This window comes from Pogonomyrmex barbatus, unplaced genomic scaffold, assembly GCF_055798465.1.
Source record: "Pogonomyrmex barbatus isolate J1 unplaced genomic scaffold, ASM5579846v1 scaffold4, whole genome shotgun sequence".
NCBI lineage: Eukaryota > Metazoa > Arthropoda > Insecta > Hymenoptera > Formicidae > Pogonomyrmex > Pogonomyrmex barbatus.
Window position 1 is genome coordinate 6,857,570 of NW_028297138.1, and position 22,775 is coordinate 6,880,344.

At 40.5% G+C, this 22,775-nt stretch overlaps 1 protein-coding gene across 1 annotated transcript; it reads right to left on the reverse strand.

The window, feature by feature from the left end:
• Positions 1-2: 2 nt before the first annotated feature.
• On the reverse strand, positions 3-19,413 carry Eyg (eyegone). Its single transcript, XM_089080885.1, has 6 exons — positions 17,785-19,413; positions 9,953-10,129; positions 4,777-4,917; positions 2,536-2,934; positions 1,781-1,965; positions 3-1,609 (listed from the first exon to the last, which is right to left on the reverse strand). Exons 1-6 carry the CDS (start codon positions 18,266-18,268, stop codon positions 1,034-1,036), a joined length of 1,962 nt encoding a protein of 653 aa, XP_088937011.1. The 5' UTR covers positions 18,269-19,413; the 3' UTR covers positions 3-1,033.
• Positions 19,414-22,775: the final 3,362 nt, after the last annotated feature.

Here is a 22,775-nt window from a genome sequence, read left to right on the forward strand (position 1 = left end):
CGTAGGATATTTATGTAAATTTATTTCAATATAATATATCTCATTGTGCGGATATCTGATGGCTCGCCGAAAACTGTTTTGCCTGTCGGAAAATAATTAAAAAGGAAAATTTGGAAGAATTTGCAAGAGAGAATATGAGTTGTGACGCCATGTGTGAATATTTACAAACGATTTCATTTAAATAAACATTATTTTAACACAGGTTCGTATAGGATTATCTGTGTTTCTCGCTTACTTCTATTTCAAATATCTAGATTACGCACACCCCTAATTCATGAAGATTCGCTAGGACTAGTTCCGAATGAGCTCGTGCGATCTCATTCTTTATTCACGTATGATTTTTATACTCTACTCGTAACGAGCGGCTCCTCAAGTAGATTTGAGCAACCTAATAGCGTTTGCTTTTGCCACGCGATATGCATCGACCACTTATCTAATCAACAATAATAATTACAATGACATTGATGATGTTGCATTTTAATATCATACAGTACCACTTACTCGCACTCCGCGACTGTAAGAAATTGTCCATGTTCGTAATAAGTAGTTCCATAGGTATCGAAGATTTCAACCAATAGAGAAGAGCCGAGCCCGACAATAATGAGAGGAGAGAAAAGATGCCTAGATACAGCGCACGGTGTCTGATGCCACCCGGCGATAATCATTGATTCGAGTCCGCTGTTGATATAGTACTTCATCGATCTATCACTCGATCACTCGCGTGTCAATCGAACGTCAACATTGATTCCGAATGGAAGTAAAGTAAAGTAAAAAGAAAAGATTTCCGTCACTTTTGCACTCATCAACGATCACCAACGTATAAAAAAAAAAAAAAAAAATAAAGAACCGATGCGACGCTGCAGTTGGAACACTGGGTAGTTACCGATCCGCGCCATTTGCCTAGCCAACCATTTTTCAATAAATAACCGTAACCTGCGGCCGCTCGGACAGGTAGCTCGATTTCTCGAGAACGCCACTCCATGACTCAACGACTGCGATCGATCGAAATCAAACTGGAGATATCACGTCTCATTCAACGATCGTGTTTTGTCAATTCCAACGGTTGTTGGTCAGTCCAATGATCTCTCCAAGCGACCGGTGGCGACGACGGTGCGTCCTGGTCGGAGTCTTGAACGTCAATTTCCTCGTCCTCGTCCTCGTTCTGATCGTAGCGTATCCTGTGCGCTGATCCCGGACGCGCTCCTAAACCGGACCCCTGCCGCTGCTCGTACACCGGACTGGTCGGTCTCGAGAGTTCGGACGAGTCGTCACCCACCAGCTGGCTGATCATCCGGAAGGCGCTGGGTTTCCTCTCCGGTTGCTTCGGCACCGACTCGTGCCTGTCGTGCCTCTCGGCTCTGTCGAGGCCGGCGTCCCTGGCCGCGGAATTAGCGACGACCGCGCGAAACGCGCTACTTTCGCCGCCCATGCCGGCGATGGAGCAGCTGGACGTACGCTGGCTGATTTCCATAGCGGACGTAGCGGAGTGCGGTTGCTGCTGCGGCGGCTGCGGCTGCGGCGGTGGTGGTGGAGGCGGTGGTGGCGAGCGCTTTAAGAGGTTCATGCGCTGGTGACGACGCCACTTTGCCCGTCTGTTGGAAAACCAAACCTAAGAGTCACGAGTTAGGTCGTTAGAACGCTCGTGATCAAGTCGGAAACGGGAAACGACGCGGCCGCCGTTGTCCGCAGAGTCTGCTTCAACTTCGACTAAACGTCGTAAATTAGACCCTGCGTCATCGCGTCGGCTCTTTATCCTTTATTAGATTAGATGGATCCTCACCTGAACGCGGGCTTCCGAGAGCGACGTTTTCGAGGCGAGACGCTCGCGCGTGGACACACACGGATAATGCGACCTCTCGAATTCCTTTTCGAGCTCTTCGAGCTGCTCCGGACTGAAGGTCGTGCGATTACGCCGGAATTTAGGCTGCTCCGAACCGTCTAAACTTCCGTCGTCCCCATCGCCGTCTGTACATTGACAGAAATATGTTTTCCATGGATTGTATGCTTTTTGTATACAACAATCCATTTCAATCTTTTACATTGACGAACTAATAAAATTTATAACTTTAAAGCAAATAAAGAATAAGAAAATCATCATTTTTATCGTACTTTCATATCATTGTTACGCGAAAAATCCGATTTCTCCATAAAGAATATAATCCGAAAAATTGGCTTATAGAAAATTTTCAATTATGGAATAACGTCTTAATTTTTTTAATGTGTGAATGTCACCAATCATAAACGTTTCGCAAGAATTATTATACAAGTATTTTACTTCTTCATTAACAAATTAAAAAACAAATAGAAACATCCTCTCTTTCTCTTTCATTCTTCGTTTTGCCATAACCATGTCAAGTTTAAATTTCAAGATTTAACTTCATCGAACGATTTAATTTTATTTTCGCACAGGAGAAAAGTGCAGAATAGAACCTCCACCAGGTAGAATCAGGTGTAGAGTACTTTTCTCCTAAATAAAAGAAATCTCGCAACGTCGCAACGTCGAGGATCGATGTGTGTGCATGTCTCTTTCGTCACCTTGGAGGTATCCACGAGCGATCGCGTCGGCGGCGTGAAGCGCGTGCTCGGAGGTGCCCGCGGCGGACGCGGACGCGGCCGCGGCCGCTGCAGCGGCCGCGCCGGGGCTCAGGGACGGCGGCAAGAGCAGAGCCGACGCGGCGGCGCCGGATATGCCGGTGGCGAGTGGCGGCAGCATCCATGGGTGTCCGGTCGCTCCTGGTGCCGGCCAACCCGCCGGCAAATGATGACTCGTCGTCGGGTGCTGGTGCGAATTGAAGTACGGATGCGGCCCGGCGGCCGCGTACAAGCCGTAGCCGGCGGCCCGCGCGAATTCCGCTGCCGCGCGTTCCGCAGCGCGGTTCCGCAGTATCCGATTGATGCTGCTGACCGACGGCGCTGTCGCGTTACTGCAGACTCCTGGAACAGGCGAGAGTACCGTCGTTGTGATGAACACGATATCGTATCGTTAATGTACCTCACGAAAGTATCGTGAGGTACATTAACACATAACGCGAATTTGGAGGAAGGCATCGTTATAAATATATAGAGTTCTCTTCTTTATAATAATTTCATTATTATTAATCCTGAGTGTGCAATTTTTAACACATATATGTAAAATCTCAACACATCTCTTGAGATATTTTACTTCCCGTTGGTTGATTCTTATTCCCTCAAATATATTTTGTATAGTCACATCTAACTCCAACTGTTATAAACAATTTTATAACAACTCAATTCGATTTAAAACGAAGTATTGTGACTCCCTTCTCATCTATGAATTTTATATCTTGAATTGTAAGACGCCTCGAATTTTTCTTAATAAAATTTAACATGTATCGGGAATAACGTTTTAATTTATTTTTATTTAATTTATCTTTATAAATTATTTTCGTACTGACAGTGATCATATTGAAGGTCGAAACGTTTGCGTTGCAGTAATGAATTTTTGTAAACGTTAATATTTATTAAAATATATTTAGCATTGTCATTTAGTTTTGGTTCAAATCATGATTTATACTCTTGGTTTATACTCTTGCAATTTTTAATGCTACGTCGAATTTTTGCCGAGCAACGGCATTGCGTTACAGTAAAAGGTGTATCAATGTTTACTGAAGATTGTAATGATATTCATGTTAGCACAATGCTCGGAGAGTGGTATCTGTGTCAAGAAGTAAGGCCGCAGAAACGTGTTTCTTAATTCTTTCGTTAAATTACACGTTACTCATGCGTACATCTGTAATCATAGGCGGTTTGCACTCGCATGGCTTACAGAGGACGAGCATAATTAAGTAAAGAACACGCTAGTTTATGCATCATGCTCGACGTTGTGACTAAGCGCGTTCTAAGAGATATACCGCGAAAAATCTTAGTCAATGTCAATGTTAGTCATGTTGGTTTTGTCTTTTGGATGCCTACGATTTTGCGATTATTAACACTAGAAGTATGCGAATCGTGCATTTGTGAGATCGAATCAAGTCAAATCAAATCTTTGATAACATGTTCGAAATCGAATCGAATCGAATCAAATTTGAATCAAATTTTCTCAGATTTATATTACAAACGATTACGATCCAAAATGACTTTTATAGCAAATTTAAAGGAAAGAGGCGTAGAGGGAATGTTAATCATTTGTTAACTCATTCGTTGATTGTATTTAATGCATGTTAGATCAATGCTAAAACAGATATTAATAGAATAAATGATTTTTACATACACAATCAGTATTTGATTTGTTATAGCATTAAGCTCATTTTTTTATATGTACATAATTCTAAAAATAGTAAGAAAGTAAGATAGTAAGTTAATATTTTCAATTACATCGGGTCCACAATGGTAGCAGAATTTTAGTGTTCAATAATATTTTCGCATACAAATGCACAGCAATATACAGCAATATACAAAATTAGTCGCGCGAGAGATGTAAATGAAGCAATCAAAATAGGCGATGAAATTCGAAATTGAATCATTGACGATTCGAAATTCTCGAACTGTTCGGTCTCGAATCTTTCAGATTCGAAAACAAATCGAATCGAATTTCACTGTAATTCAATTCGATTTGATTCGAATTCATACATCTGTACTTAACACGTTCGCTCTCTCTCCGAAAAAAATAAAGCATTTATCGACTTGTCATTATTTTCCCTATCGCAAGTAATTCTTAAATGTGGCACGGTCCATAAATTCGTCTCAATTTAATCCAAATACATATGCATGCGGATAGGCCTCCCGATAAGTGTCGTTCCGACATTATTAGCTTACCTTCGGAGATCAGCCTCTCCCGAATTTCCCAGGCGAAGATCGTCGGGTTCTCCCTTTTATATTGCTCGATCTTAGCGACGACAGCCGGTGTCGCTACTTTCGGCTTACTGCCACCGATCAGGCCCGGCGGGCGCAACGTACCTGAAACACGATAAAACGGGCTTCAAGGACGCGTTGCATCGGCACAAAACTCTTGGCCCTCGATAAAATCGCTCGTAAATGGCGCCACGGCATGGCACATTTATATTTTGCACCCTATTCGGCAGCTCGGTCACGCCAAAACTCGCGAAGCTCGCCGTAATTCCCGAAAATCACGCGATGCACGCGCCTCGGAGTCCGAATGTATCTTTCACGAGCTTTGATTGATGTGAAAAAAGTGATAATTGTAATATCATGCATTATAATTGCGAACGTATTAAATGTAACATGTTTCTCCTCCACGAACATTTGATCGCGTTGGACTTTGTTGTTTCGGTATAAAGTGAATTTTCATTAGTCTTTTAAGGTGAACATTAAAGAACATTGACGTACGACGTCCGAAAACGTACGTCAGAAATAGAGAAGATACAAATGACAACATATAATATTACAAAAGTCACGGCGGCATATATCGCAATATACGCAACGCTTAACATCGCGTGCTACCAAACGACAAACGGATATCAATCCTATCTTCGCATCTGGGCGGATTCATGATGCAGCAATTAGGACAGCACGAGGATACTTACGTAATATACATCGTGATACGAGAAAATTATCTGCATACGTGTAACCACTGCGCGTTGGCTCGTGATAATTTTTGTCATTATCGCGCGCCATACTCTGTTTAAGAGTTAAATTGCACGTATAGATTAATCGACGCCATTTATAAAGATTATCACGGTTTGTCATCATAATTTCTCTCCTTTTTAACGTATATACTATTGATTCTCGGCAAGAATACACGTATTTTAGATCTGCCATTTAGGTCTACCGCTGTCATATATTCCATAGAAACCAAACTTATAATTTACCACTCGTGGGAATAAGCGACGCAGCAGTCAATTAGTCATGAATTAATTAGTACCTACAAGTGAATGTTAAGACGCTCCGTAAGCATATTACAAGTACAAAAAGGCTATGCATATCATCGATTGCACCGATGTTGATACCATAAAAGACATACAAATGAGATATACGTTAACTAATGGAATTTTAATGCGTTGGATTATATTATGAAATATTTCATACCAAAGATCTATAGATAGTTTCAAAAATTAAGTGAAGCAGCATGTATCGTTAATTTATATATATCATAATTTATATATATCATCGATATATTATAATATAATCATATTGCCACGTAATATTAACTATAACTGATAACTTTATTAAATTGTCCACGGAAAGGACAATTGGATTAGGATCTAAAAATTTTGGTCAGATACAAATCTGAGAGATAATTTTGTTGGGCCATTAAAATTACTATGTGGGACGTTTAAATACGATGATACTAAAAAAAAAAACTAATTGTTTATATTCTAGCAACTAATTGGAACGTTCTACATAATTATGTTAATGGTCCAACAAAATTACTTTTCAAATTTATATCCAACAAGACTGTTCTTTCCATGTATACAAATATCGATAGGATTCGAATTGGTTGTTATCACAATTAGGCATTATTAAACATTTTTCCCTTTTCGTCGACAAAGTTACGCTCTTACCAACGACATGTATACATCCAAAGCGCTATATATATATATATATTGCGCTCGAGATACACCGCGTATCCGCTGTTTTTGTCCCGCGAGCGAATTAGAAGCGAGAAGAAACGAGAGTCACGCTCGCGTGCTAATATCAACGTCAACCACGTCGGGCATAAAGGGTCTCCCATCGAGACTCGCCTTCCGACCCCAATTACGCGCGGATTCATCGGTGGAAGGACGTTGGACGTACGTCGCTCGTACGTGTGCATGCATCATCCGTCATTCGCGTTTCTGTCGCGATCCTCGGCCGAGGAGGATCCATATCTGCGGGGAGCGGGAGGAACGGGGAGGTACGAGGTATCCGTCAATCCGGCGGACGACGCCGGGAGACGCGGTGACGAGGTAATGGAAACCAGAGGCGCAGGCAGACTTGAGCAATTATCGGTCGTTACGTACTATTATTAATAACAATAATGACGGCTAAACCCGGCAGAGGGTATCGCGTGCGCTCCCACGGATGAAGTGCGTGCCGGGTATATAAACGATGTATCTACCTAATAGGTATCCACGCCGCGAGCAAATTCCTTACCTCGACCTGCTATCCCGGTCTCTCCCTCTCTCCTTCTCTCTTTCTCTCCCCGTCCCTTCCTCTCGTCATCCTTCAACGTCTCTCTCTCTCTCTCTCTCTCTCTGTCTCCCCCGTCTCCCTGTATCTATCTTACGCCACTTCGCCGCCGATCTCATCCCACTCCGGGCTGCTGTTTTTCATTGTTACTCATTCTCGCTCGCTCGCTCGCTCGCTCTCGGTTTGTGCACATGCATGCGCGCCTACGTGCGTGCGTACATAAAATTTTTGAGCGGAGCACCGTTTTTAATAAAAGAAACCGCACGAAGCCAATTTCGTTAGCCAGTTAGGGTTACTGCTCGCGAGCAGTCCCGGTGGATGGACGTCGGGACCCGGCGTGGTTACGGGCGTCGCCTACGGGACGAGAAGGCCGCATTCAGAGACGCGCGCGTCGCATGCGTGCGACTCGCCAGCGACGTGATCTCTTTTACGAATTGATAATGAGGGATTAGCGTAATTACATGGCGGACGTGTATGAAGAGCGTCGCGAAGAGAAAGCTACGAGCAAACAACCGGAACGGCTTCGGCATTGTCCATCCACTCGATTGCCGTCCAGTTATCCTAACGACCGCAAGTAGTGATATATGTTAAGCACGCTTATTCTCAAGCTCACGCTTGAAATTTCGGCCATTTATACCCGTAGTCTCTCAATCCGGCTTTGAAACTGAATCTTTCTGTGTTTCGGACAAAGTACAGCCGAAGAGCCGAAGCCGCAATTTCTGAGGGCAATCGAGAATCGATATAATCGAGTCGAGTATTTTTAGTTTCACTTTTCATAAACGAAGTAGAGAACTGAAGAATTAAAGAAACCAAGTCAAATGAAGTAACGCGTTACAATTCATGTCTGTTCTTGGCGACGACGAGGCGACGAGGTGTCGCGTTGGAACGCCGTTTCCCTCCTCGATTCGCGTGTCAACGCGCAGCGAATCACTCGCTCGCACCGCGGGGATTAATTGTTCGCTGTTAAGTAATTGGTTAACCGATTATGGTAACATTATATTCACCTCGAGATGCCTAAGGAGTCCGTATCCAACGAGATGAAGACATTACCGGCGCGCTGCGAGAGAACAGGCCACGAACGGTATTTTTACGAGCGGCTCGTAAAGTTAACGATGACCGCGAGGTAGGCAGTCAGGTCAACGAGAAAGAGAGAAACTCCGACGTTCCACGGTGATGCTTAGTGGCACGCCTCCATTTTTTATTGTTTGCCTCTCTCGGCGCGCGGATCCTTCTTCTTCTTCTTCTTCTTCTTCTTCTTCTTCCTCTTCTTCCTCCGCCTTACTTCTTCCTGCACAGCTCCTTGGCTTCCTCGTGTTTCTGGCCTTTCCTCGAACGAGCGAGCCGGGCTTCCGTTCGCTCGTGCGGGTATCCGACGATTCCCGATCGCGCTCGGGGTTTAAATTTCCGCGAGTTTCACCGCGTACTCGCGTGCAAAATCGGTACTCGCGTGCCCGTCCTGGCGAAAGCGCCCCGATCTGTATTAACTCGCGGAATATGGCGGTCGAAAGCGCAAGGTAGGGGGAGGAGCAACACGAATATTCGCGAAGAAGAAAAGTCCCTCAAAAAGGAAAGCGAAGCATATCGTAATAAATAAATTCGATAAATTTTTATATTATTTATAATATTTATAAACAACCTAAATATTACAAATAAATTCCTCAGAAAATTCCTCTCATTTCCTCAGAATGTACTTTATTTGGAATATTTAGATTATTATTATTATTTATATTTATATTTATTGTAAATAATTTATTGTAAATAATACCTTTATCAGAATTTATTACGATATAATGTGGTTTTAGAAAAAAATATATATGTGATATACTATGCGAATTCGTGACCTATCGAGTTTAAGAAAGGGTGGAGATCAAAAGTTTGCATCAGCTTGTCAAAATGCAGAAGCTAATGATTTACGCCAATTATTGGCGCATTATTCAAGTTTGTTGCCGAGATGCTGAAATTTAACGCTTGAAAGAAGTAGTTGTTATGTGTTAATTTTCACGAGCTAACGAGCTTTGAGTGGCTGCTCGCGCTCTTCATGATGCTCGTTACGTCCGTGCCCTGCGAATTCTATGTTACTCCCTCCTGTTCTTTGCCTCGCTTGGAACCGCTCGAAATATTAACGCGGCATCGTTTGAGGTCGCCGGTAATTGCCGCATGAATCACAACAAAGAAAACACAATCGAGAATTATGTAAATAATGAATCGAAAGAGGGAGAAAACCGTCCAAGAAAGTGCAAAGTAAGATTTAAATAAAATTATTAATTCATCTTTAAAAAGTAGCCCTAGAAGAAAGCTACCGTTTAGAGAGAGTTTAGAGATAGGAAAAACCGTCGTCAATATCAATACTATAATATGAAATATAATATATAATATAATATGAAAAAAATGTTGTCAATCTATCTGTTTTTTTTTCTCATAAAATATCTACTTGAAAATTTTATTTTTGTGACAAGTACGACAAAACTTTCCGTATATCGATTTTGAAAAATCCTCCCTTGTGCATCTTCAATATTTATTTTCTTCATATTTCTGGAGGATGGCATTCTCGGAACGTGGAATATAAATGGATAATTCCTGTCTTGACTTCGTATCTAAATTACGTGCGTACATAATGCGTGCATGGCGCTCGATACTCACGATAGGCATAGTGCTTGACGAATATAATAGCGACATGTCAACGGAATAGTTTCCCTAACGTAAGTTCTCGTGTTCGGAATGTCACCCAATAATTTGCATATTCTTATCGTCAACGATAAGAAACAAACGTGCGGTATAATATCGACCGTATAAATATCACGGTTCTCCTCGCGCGAGGCGGTTTCGCGGTAAATCCGTAAGAGTACATTTTACAAAGACTCACCTAAAAGTTTCGTAACGACTGCGCCCTGCTGGTTTAACGATAACACGTGATTGGCCAGATCGTTGTAATGCCTGAGTGCTCCTAATCCATGTGACAATTCGATTAGACGTTGCCGCGATGCGCTGCCGTTATTGCCGCTGGCAAACGGACCGGCCGTGCAATTTTGCAAATTCACACCTGCAATCAGAGAAACGTCTCGCTGTAATGCGTATAATAATAACAAAATTATAGTATCGAATAGATAGTAATATCTGTCCGGACGAAACCAGATTTATCTCCGACCGCCACTGATTTTATTCACATTTTCACATTTCTGATCCGGAATTATTTTCGTGAACCGATTAACCGAGATTCGGGAAGTGATTTTTACGGATCTGAGATAATCGGGAATCTATTTTTCTCACAAAGATCTTTTTCAGGATCCTCCAAGTCGATTGAATGCTTCGTTAAATTAAGAATCGCCTGCGTAATCGCTGTGACGAAACCGGTCACGGTCAAATGGCTTCACGTTCAGGCGCATTAATTTAAGTTACCGAACGTGATCTCGCGATCCCGTTATTGATACGATCTTTCAGAATGTTGAAAGCGCAGTCAAGAGATACCTGTCGCTCAAGTTATGATTGATAATTAATTTACATTTACATCCATATCAATATTTTGCTTTATACATCTTTTATGACGATATGTCATATTGTAAAAACTTACATTTTTCCGATTATTTATCAATTTTCTTTTCAGTTAAGATAACCTTGCTCTTAAATAGCCACTAATATATCAATCAATGTTGTTATGATATTAATAATCGATCGATCGGCTTCGAAATGAATTCAGATTTAATCCTAATTAACTAATATGGCAATCGGTCAATATGTTAAATATATTTGTTAACGTATTAAAGAAACAATTTAATTTATTATATGCGCATCTGTAATTATCCGCAGATGCAAATGCGAATCGTCGGCCAGATACGAAGAATCTTTTTGAAAGGACACGCGCGGATTAAGTCTTTCTCGTCATTTTATAACTGTATTATCTTCACGACATTTCGAATAAGGAGGCAATAATTTGACGATTGGTTACACGACGCTATTAAGAATCGCTCGTTAATTTAATCATTTTAGAGACAATCATTCGCTCAATTTCGAGCATTTGATAAATTTGATCTTTCCTTAGATTATACTATGATTATTATTATACTAAACGGAAGACCGACCGAAGGAAATAATCTTAAGAAAACGTTAATTATACATGTACAGCATATCAAATAAAATCGCGACGGGACAAAATGAGGATTCAAGCGTAAATCGACGTGAGCTTAAGGATAATGTGAATTAAATGTGAGATAAATGTTAATTACCATACTGGCAGGGCGATCAAAATTATGACGTGCTTATTATAGGTTCAGCTTCCTCGTAATCGCGCTGTCGACTAATCTTAACGATGTTTAGCGCGGCTCGCGCAAATGCCAATTTACGATCGAACGATAGCGATATTAAGAGCACAAAGTACCTGTCATTTCGCAAACGACGAGCGCAATTGCTTTTTATCCGGTTGATCTTATGTAAAGAGTGCCTGGCGATCGCGGGGAGAAACCGTCGGGCGAAATTAAATCCCGGGTGTTGGCAGAAAACAGGTCCGCCGTGCTCATTTGTATCGCGTTGTTTTAATTTGGTTTCAACGAGTGAACTCGCAGCGTGAATACGCGGCAGTTCGTTTACATAGTGAGAACGTTTAATTAATTAGTCCTTTATGAGTCAAGTGGATCGCCAATCGGATCGGTGAATGCATCTTATGCGGATCGTTTACAATTTGTTATCCGCGCAATCGAACAGCCGCCTTTGCGCAATTTATGACGTCAATGTAACTAATTACTAATGGTTTTTTCAATGGAAATACAGTTAATCAGAAGTTAATCAGTTTACCGTACTTTAAGGGGGAAAAATTGCCAAGATATCTTTGCATATTATTATTAAACGTTCCTCATAATATTCTTAATTATTTATTTTTTTACGCTTATTAAGCATTATAGCGAATGCATTTCACATTTTCTTTGCCTTTGACTCGTTATCATTTAAAACCATTATCGATATATTTTCTTTGAGAAAAACATCGCATACAAAATGATCGAGAAACTAATTAAACATCGAGTGAGTTAAAACATTCGACGTACCAATGATCGGGAATCACGCAGGTCGCGTGTGCGAGCCACGATTATATTTAATTAAGAAGAAGAAGAACCGCGTTCCCAATTACATTTGCAAAGTCCTCGAGAGAATTTGTTGCAAAATCAAAGTGCTGCCGAATATTATTTTCCCGTGGAATCTCGTTCGTTCGCGAACGGTCACTTTGAAACGTCGAATAAAACTTATGTGAATCCCGCGAGTCCCGCGCTCCTCTCCGTCCGCCTGAGATGGCGCGACATCGGGCGCGCATTCCGCGCTCGTTTCGTGTCAAAGCGATCGGAGGTGTCGTGAAAACGAAAGTAGCCGATGCACAGAAAGAAATGCGTCCCATCGTCGTTACATCGACACCAGGCGGGAACCGGTTCTGAACGAGTTCTGCGGCATCAGGCCTCATGGTATATTTGTCCGCGTATACGCTCGAAATCGCCGTCGGTAAAGACCGATCGGTTGACACGGCGATAATAGATAATAGAGAGGAAAAACTGGAAGGCTGATCCTCTTTCTGCTCGGACTCGTGAGATTATTCGCTCTTTGCTACCGATGAGTCGGTTTTATCTCGGCCGAGTCTGGGGACGGTTTCGAGTAAAACGCGTCGCGCTACAAAGTTTCGCCGATGGTACGCTGATGGTACGTGGAGTTAACTCTTAAACGTAGACAGTTTGTTTGCGACACACGCATACGCATGAAGATAAAACGCAAAAGAACATACTTAAATCGTTTGAAGAGAATGACAGAGAACGGATGCATGCAGATATGAAGTTCATATACAGAGTTTCATATACAGAGAGAGAGAGAGAGAGAATGATTTCTTTGGATTTAATAAATTTTGTTAGAAGAGATTTTATTCAAAGAAATTTATCTTTTGAAATAGTCCAAACAAACCAATTGTTGAATCAATAATTGATTTGTTTGGACTTATAGAAAGAACACTATTATTTAAAGAAAATAAAATTTATATCTACGAACTAAATAATTTGTTTGGCTAGATTAAATATTGTTTCAATAAAATAAAAAGGTTGTTTAATATTATTGAGACATACAATAAAAAGCGTTATTTTTTTCGCATAATTCATCAAACAAATATTTAATCTGAAACAAAACTATTTATTATTTAAAAAGTCAAACAATTGAATTTGTTAATAAAATAAAGATAAAATATTTAAAGATAATAAAGATAAATATAAAGATAAAAATTAATGAAGATAAATAATAGAGATAAAATATTTGTTTAATGAATTATGTGAAAAAAAATAACGCTTTTTATTATATGTCTCAATAATATTAAAGAATCTCTTTTTTTTATTGAAAACAATATTTCATCTATTCAAACAAAATATTATTCAGTTAGATAAATTTTATTTTCTTTAATAATGGTCTTTCTATTAAACAATAGTACTTTAACAAAACAACACTCTTAATTCTAATATAAAACTATGTTGCTTAAATTAAATAAATTCAAGTCAAACAAATAGAATTGCTAAATCTAAAGAAACCTTTTTCTCAGTATACATTTTCTATCATTCTTTCTAAGATTTAAGTATGTTATAGACGTAGAATGAAAACAAATTAAATAGAGTCTACATTGACATAATCTCAAATTATATTTATTTTTGTTAAGTTCAGTTAATTTAGTTTTGTTTTTAAACTATATCTATTTTATCTTCAAGAAATTTATTTCTGTAATAATTTTAATTAAATATAAGAATAAAATCTTGCAAATAGACCCCAGATGAATACTTATTTATGAACTTTTTTATATACGAAAAAAAATTCAAATACTGGGAATAGTCGGAATGTTTATACCTGAAAGCAAGATACAAAAAAGTAATTTTATGTTATCAAGCTATAATATTTATAGAGATCGTATTAAGAGTAAATTGTACACGTGTATAATTGATATGCATAGCTATAGGCAAGCATTTTACATAATAACTTGATAATTAGCGGAGTCCATGACGAGATGTTAAATACTTAAGAGGGAATTGAGGAGGGACTCATTTACAAATGAAGATATTCTATTGGTACTTGGACGCAAATGTGCTCTAGGATATAATCATAAAGTCTTGAAGTAGAACTGCGTTATCGTTATGCCTTACATTATGTCATCTAATAATGTCTAATTAGTCATAAATTTTATTCATTATTATTCTATATTTTAAATAATATTCAAAATATTTTAATTTTGTCTTAAATAATATGCAAAATTTAATATTATCTTAAACTAACATGATTTCTATTATATTTAGCAATGAGAAATGATATGCGATGAGAAAGGCGAATTATTCTTTTTGTACTTTTACGATCGATGCATCGTTATGATTAAAAAATGATGATTATCGCAGATTATTATGATCGTAAATTCAGAAGTACGTTCGGCGAACGTGAGGTTTAGTGTCAAGGAACGGACACTGCGGAAAAGAACCGCATTTTCTTATCTCGCTCTTTCTTCTCTCGCGGGATTGCTAACCTGGCGGTTAGCAAATAGTACGTTTCGCACGTAATTAGCGCATATATCTTCACGGACACTTTTGACGATTGGTCGTCAAAACTGTAACAAAGTGCCGTGCGAAGACAGCTATTAGCCGCGAGGTGTATCTGTTTCAAAACATTCCGGATGCGGTCGTAAAATCTCGCGGTATCTCGTGTTGCTGAGTGTCGAGCGCAGCATCGAAAATGACGATGTGAATGTGTATCGAGTCTTAAAGTGGATTAGCGCAAACCAAGGCAAGAGTTGCACTTTGTCTGCCACGTCGACTGTCGGATTTATTCGGACTTTTTTTAATTCACGAGTCATTATTATTCACGAGAATCAATTTGGATATAAACCGATGTTTAAATAAATCGCGCGTACTTAATACACGGGTAGGATTTTATGAATGGCATATTTACGAATTTAGTTTCAATGATGAATGTATCTATCGTTCGATATATTGATATTTTGCTTCAAATAATGTCATATCCAAAATTTAATATTATCTTAGGCTAATATAATTTTCTTATATTATATTTAATATTGAATATGCGATGAGAAAGGCGAACTATGCTTTTTCTATTCTTTTACGACTGATGCATCGCTGCGAACGATAATTATTACAGATTATTATGAACAAAATGTTATACTTATAACGCAATCGTCAGAATCTGACTTCGTAAACGGTATATACTTTTCACCCGACAGTTCCTAATACCAGGTGTATTAGGCGACGGTGTTACCAAACATCGGTATTGCCCGAGCACCTGAAACATATTTCCTCTTGTCTTTTCCCTCGCGTGTCTTTCTCTCTTCCTTTTCGTCCGCTCGCGAACGAAGACATCCATTGCCTACACGCTATCTGCCTCGAAACGGTCTGGGTGTGGCCATAAAATCTCGCGGTTCTGGAACGAAGTGCTCCGCGTGCGCGCGAACGCGAGAGCACCCGCGGGATGGACGGGTGTATTGGGCGTTAAACGAGAGTAATACGTTCGCCGATCCGTAGAGAAGTACTCGAGCTGCCAACGCATTGGAAACCGGTTCCGAACGAGTGCTTGGTGCTTGGTAGCGCCCGTGCTCCATCTGGCAAATGCGAAATAGTATGTGCGAAAAGAGCCGCGGACACGTCGTAGGCGCATATCCGTTGCTCCCAATCGCGCGACTTCTTTCCTTCCTTTCTTTTTTTTTCTTCTTTATTTCAACAATTTCCGCGATTCCGCGGATTCCGCTCGAGGCGAGCAGCCGGCGAACAGTTCGCTCTCGTATCTGACATTCACGCGTCGCTGAGAGTGAACACGAAGTGTTCACCACATTACGCTCGTACGAAATAACATAGGCCAAGGCGAGTCTGTTGTATAATCGCAGCTCCGTTCCCCGTTTTTGACAGCTTAATTAGAGACCGAAAAGCGGCGGCGACGATCGCTGATAACAAGCCATAAGCATCGGCACTAAAATGTGCGTTCCGCTTTTCGGAACGTTTTGAGGAGAAAGAGTTTCGTTTCTCGATCGTATTGTCACGATAAGCGTTGACGTAGATATTTGAAAATTGACGTTCAATAATCCTACGAATTAGTTTTCTTAATATATATATATATATATATATATATATATATATATATATGTTTTTAATTATATAATGTTTGATCGTGATAATTCCGAATATCTAAAAAAACAAGCATTGTCTTCTATATGATACTGTAATATTCTTCATTCTTTCATAAATGTCTAAGATACGACAGATGTGAGTAACAGAAAGCTAATTAATTCCGTTGTATCATGATAAACGATCGATTTATCTTTTTACTGTATTTATGATCAATAAGTTGAATGTTACATTTCGAATATCGATCAAGATTTCATAATAATTCTGAGATTTTTCGTGTTTCCGAAGGCGTGAAATGGTCCCATTAATGTTAGTTACGAGCCCTGTACAGGTGCTCGACTGTACAGGTGTTCAATGTTAATTGCTTTTGCCATCCCGCATCGAGAGGTCCGCGCGGCGAAAGATCGTGAAGCGATTCATAATTCAATTAGAGTTACTTGGTTATCTCTCATCGGGATAGATATAATCGATATGTACAACGACTTATTTGTCGTATGTTTAACTTCTACAGTATCGAGAATATACAATCATTAAATGTACATGTTTTTATGTTACTCGTATAACGTAACAATATAATCGAAATATATAACAATAGGGTATAATTAATACAATTAATATCAATATGTACAATAAAATATGTACAATAAAATAAAATTGATAAGAAGAAATTTATTTCGGCACTTAATTACAACATTTTTCGAAATAATTAAAATTTACATTAAAAAAAAGATATGCTTCGCATTGAGAAAAATTGACAAAATTCATATTCTAAGAAAAATTACTTAATTGTTATAAATGTCACAGAATTACCGCGTATTTTTTATGTATTTCTGTGTTATCTCATTTCATTGATTAGTGTCTCTATCTACCTTCGATAGTCCCGAAAGTGTATTCAGGTGTTTCGGTTCAGTTTGGTTCAGTTTACAGTCTCTTTGTTAAATACCAGTCTTAACTTTCAATAACGCCGTATTGCAATTTAGCTATAATAAAGCGCATGGAACACAATTGTAAATAATGATGACGTGACGTATTCCGTAATTATCGATTTATCGTGATACAATGAAATTAATTGGCTCTTCGTTGCTTACACATCTTATCTTAGATATTCAAGAGAGACCGGGGGGAATGCTATAATGATCGATACAGAAACGTTTCTACAGAATGCAAAACGCACTTTGTATTAGCGAATGTTAGAATTTATCATAACGCATAGCTGGTATTTTATTGCATCAGATTTAAGTGATTGAAAAATCGGACGAGTCAATGAAAATGTTTGTCTTCATGATTCACAATGAACGTTCGTAAAGAAATTATTAATGAGTTTAATGCACTCCAGATTATCGTGAATATATTTGTAAACGGTTGTTGCAATAATATTTGCGCGCATGTCACACCGTGCCCGTTCTAAATGATGATTTATTCGATAACTATCGTACCAATCAAAGGCTACCGCCCGGGAAGAATTCGACAAAAAAAAGGGGGCAGGTTCCGAAGGATTAGATGATTGAATTCGATGAGACTAAACGGATCCGATTCGACTCTTCGAGTCTGCGAATACCCGTGTATCTCTACTCACCATCGATCAGGGAGGCCGGTACGTTCATCTGCTGGTGATGATGCGCCGTGGGATGCTGCTGGTGATGGTGCGGCGGATGTACCTGCAGCAGGTGCGATCTCGTCTGGGAGAAGGTCGGCGAGGGTGGTTCCCAAGGTCGGGCGACGCCGGTACTGGCGGGAACGTCCTCGTCCTGACAGCAGAACTTGTCGCTCGCGCTCGAGGCGGTCGTGCCGGTGCAATTCGCGACTCCGTGCCCGTCATTATTGTTGCCAATCTCCCCGTTATTGTTATTGTTGTTGTTGTTGTTGTTGTTATTGCTACCGGTATTGCTATTGTTTGTGAGGCGCGTGGTGGTCGCGCCCGTTGCAGGGCTACCACTACCACTAGCACTGCCACTGACACTACCACTGCCAATGCCGTCGACCTGCACCATTTCGCTGTCGATCGCAGCCGCCGACTTGGCAGTACCAGGAGGGGTCGCGACGCCGCCACCGATCATCATCACCAGACGATCTCACTTCCGCCCCCTCCACGCTCAGCAACGGCTCCTCCCTCTCCCGCTCTTTCTCCACTTCTGTCGAGTACACCACCACGTCTATCTTCGAATCGCTTCCGTTTCGCATTCACAATGGATTTTTCCCTCCGCTCTGCGATCAATCGCGATTCTCAGAGTAGTACCGACAACTGTTTCCAAGTTAACATATCATTTGGCAGTATTCTCATCCGTATGCGGACTAAGAGTGTGTTCTCCTTATGCGATGTCGAGCGACAACGTCGTACAAATATTTTTCGACCGGCGTGCAGGAGATATAGCGTAAAAATTACCGATAGGATTGCTTGCCAATTTCGCCATTGTCAAACTCAAATATTCCTCTCCTCTTGTAGTTGTGGTTTTATTTACATGTACACCAACGCAGTCCGGTACAAGTTTAATACATTTTTGTTTTATCCGAGCATTCGCAGTTCCCATTTGTTCGTCGAAAAACTTGAGCTCGTCTTCATTGAACTGTCCACAAAAACTGTCACGTGTATACCAATCAAAGTCCACCACATCGGCCACTATCTTTTGACACAGACACGTTCAACGGACTCGCCACGTGACGCAAAGTGACAAACGAGTCGTTGTGTATCCCACGGAACCGACTAGCGGAGCGGAATGACTTCTCGTATGATAGCGCGATGATGATCACGACGCATCGCGACGCGAGCTTTTACGTCGTCGCGATACCTGAGCCTAATCGAAGCCGAAGAACTGAAGGCGCGGAGTGTTGGAGCGCAGGCGCCTTCAACGAAGCTCGTGACCACGTCCTCCTCTCCTTCTCCTCCTCCTCCTCCTTCTCCTCCTCCTTCTTTCTTCTCCTCCACTTGGCCCTCTTCCCTCTCCGTACTCTTCCTCGCGTGTCGATCGCCGTCTCGCTTCTTCCGCCTACGAGGGCTCCCTTCTCCAATGACAGGCAACGAGGACTACCACGGCATCGGGGTAACTTGCTCGCGCTCCGCCGGATTCGAGCGGATTGCCTTCCGCTCGGGGTTTCGAAGCGCGCCCAGACTAGCCTTACCCCCTCCCGGTAACCCGGGACGCTCGCCGAGGTGAGATCAAGATTTAATGTGACGTGACTCGCCTCGTCGCTCCATATACGCGACCGATTTCCCCCCCCCCCCCCCTCCTCGTACACCCCTCGTTCTCCGTTCACCACCGAGATCTTTTTACATTCGATGCACAGATTACCATAGGTTCGTTTTTCTCGTTGATCCTGGATACAAAAGGAAGACAAATTTCTCCTCCGAGATCGCGCGAGAGCGATTATTTTTCTCTTATTTCTCTCCCTTTCGTCCCCTCCGCTCTGCCGTTTCTTCACGACACTCACCGCTTCTCCTGTCACGCGATCGACTCGCCGAAGCTATTCTCCTTGTGCTCTGGAGAATAAAAGATCGTAAACGTCGCGACGTTTTCTTAATTCGTCCCTTCGGAGGAAGAGTCTCGTTACCGGTACGTGGCTGTAATGCGGAGTACGCGACGCGTACTCCTCGCTTTCCCTCTTCACGACGGCACACGGTGCTCCTCTTCGGGAGCCACCCTTCTCTCGCACCACGAACGACCGAGTGCGCGAGTGCGTTACGCGGGGCAACCTGCTCGCTCTCCGCCGTATTCGAGCAGATTGCCTACCGCCGCGCGCTCCGTTCGAAGCGCGCCCAGACTAGCCTTACCCCCACCTTACTCCTCCCGCAAAAGGCTCCGTTCTTCTGCTTCTACCTGCCTGAAGAAGATGAGATCAAGATTTTAAGACGCTGCGCCGCGCCGCGTGTGGTGCGGCGGTGACGGGATCGCGGTCGAGGGAGGCGAACACAAGGGAAAGCGGCTGCGGTCGAAGACGCAGAAGCTGCTGATTACACCGGATCGGATCGTAAAGGGTGGACGCGCGGGGTGAAAGACGCTCGACGCGGGGCACGAGGGATCGAGACTTAGTCGATGCTATGTATAAACCAGGTGGGGAACGAACACCGTGGGGATGCGTGGTGTGTGTGAGAGAGAGAGAGAGAGAGAGAGAGAGAGAGAGAGAGAGAGAGAGAGAGAGCCGGTAAAGCCAGCCAAGTGCGCACACTTCGCCGCGCATCTGAGCTTATCCAACGCCCACCAACCATTACCAAGTCGATCGACCAATTGGGCGATCTGGTAGCCGCCCACCGATCTGGTCCGCTCGCTACCACATCGCCCACGCTTTTAAAGAGCAGCCTTCCGATCATCTCTGTAACCGGCGCAACGCCGTCATTGCAATTCTTGTCGTCGGTCGTTGTCAGGACTGCCGTATGTAGTTTCGATATCGGACATCGGATGTCAGATGGAGGACACCCTCGGCGATAACCGATGATTGCCTGGTTTAACCTGACCTGGAAATCTCCTCTTTCATGCGGATAAAACTAGGGGATACGAAATAATTATCTGCAAGTGCTCCGTACAGAAAGGTCTATACAAGAGAGATACTGCTTATATTGCTCTTGAGATAACGAGCTGGCGCTAGAGCGTCGTTAATGGCGTATGATTTCGCAAATCATCGGCTGCAACGACCAACGTAGCACTTAGCCGAGTGTATTTGTACCTGGAAGGCAAATCTCTTTGAAGAATGACAAATTTGAATGGGCAGAAATTGCTCTTTGTTGTTTTAATTGTGGTTTTAATAAGAACATATTATATATATGATATATAAGACAAATATATATCTATATTTAGAGAAAATTATTAAATATATATATATATATATATATATATATATATATATATACACATACTTGATTATAATTTGATAATTTTGTTTAATATTTTTAGTCATAGTTTTCAGTATCAAGAGAAAATATCAAATATATTTATAATTATTATTTTGCAGTATGGCAAGATGATGAGTTTAAGTTTTCTCGTAATAGAAAGGATTTTATTTATAATATTATATACAGGATCATTAAATTCTGTATCATAAAAGTTGCTTAAATTTGACTGAGGAATATTGCCATAAGATATTTTTTACTTTAGATTTGTCATACCCAAATGTTAACTTATTATTAATGACATTATAATCTCAATATATTGATAAACTCACTATCAGAATTCCAAAAATAACTTGTGATTTTGTATTCGACAAAAATTTATGAGGACGCAAATAGTTCGTGAAATTATATTCCCTCATTGATAATTTTTTTATCTTGCTTAATTTAAATTCAGTTTTTCTGAAACTTCTATTAAAGACAAAGATATAGATAAAATAAAATGCAAAATCTGATAATTGTTACTTATTTGCATATCGTTAGCATACATATCGATGTGTCAATTCTTTAAGAAAAATTAGATCGGTCGACTTCAAAGAGACGCGTATAAATAATAGTTATATACCTATAATTCATATGCTATAGCTATTTAACATGCATTACGAGTATATCTATGCAGTATATCCAAGATAGTCATGTTAGTAATATAACTCATGGTGATATAGATAATTGTTGATGGGGAGAGGCAGAAACTGATAACAGTAATTTGGAGCAATGAGACCATTACACTCTACTGCTTTCTAAATATAGCAATATATTTAATAATGGCTTCCAACAACGAGATGTTTCCATGGTATTTGTGTCTTCTTTAATATTATCTATTTATTACTTAAGTCTAATAAATAAAATACCAAATATTTATTTTAAAAGTCTCATAGGCTGTTATTACACTGGAAGGATATAACTATTAGGAGTCCATTATGAAAATGAGATCATATTTTTTTCCGCTTTTATCAATTAATGCATCATACATTTCAATAAATCATACAGATCTGCCGGAAATTCAAAAATCCATTTTTGGTTCCAATAACGTTAGATTTAGGAAGAATTTTATTATTTCACAGATAATGTTCTTTTTCGAACAATTGCTGCAGTTATATTACTTAAATAGATGATTCGAGTACAAGTAAATACAGATTCTTTTTCTACAACTATATTAAATGAAGTCTGAATTAGTTCAAATCGACAACGTGTCTTGAATGAACATTCTCAAATATTTATTTTTTGGAAACGAACGTTATATCCACATAAGTCAGATGTTTCCAGAAGTCTAGATGTTCAATACTGGCAAGTTGCATAAACGCTACTAATAAGTTCTTGATTGATTAATAAGATTAATTATCTAAGCAGCTGAATAAATCGATTTTCATTTCACCAACTGTCGGATTAAGAGTAATGAAGTTATCTGAATAAAAAAAAAAAAAAAAAAAAAAAAAAACAGTAGCATTTCCTGTCGTTAGTGCCGAAAACGAAAGTATATAACGAACGAAAGATGTAGATGTCAGTTCGTAAGAACTAATAATTTTGCGCTACTATTTTTACATTACTTCACATATATTATGAATTTTTGCAGAATCCTTTAATCGTTACGTTCGAACAAAGAACAAAGGAAAGAAAAGTATAAAATCATCGGAACCCGCGTGTTCTCGACAAATTACAAGCCGCGCGATTACTCACCGCGAATTAACGCA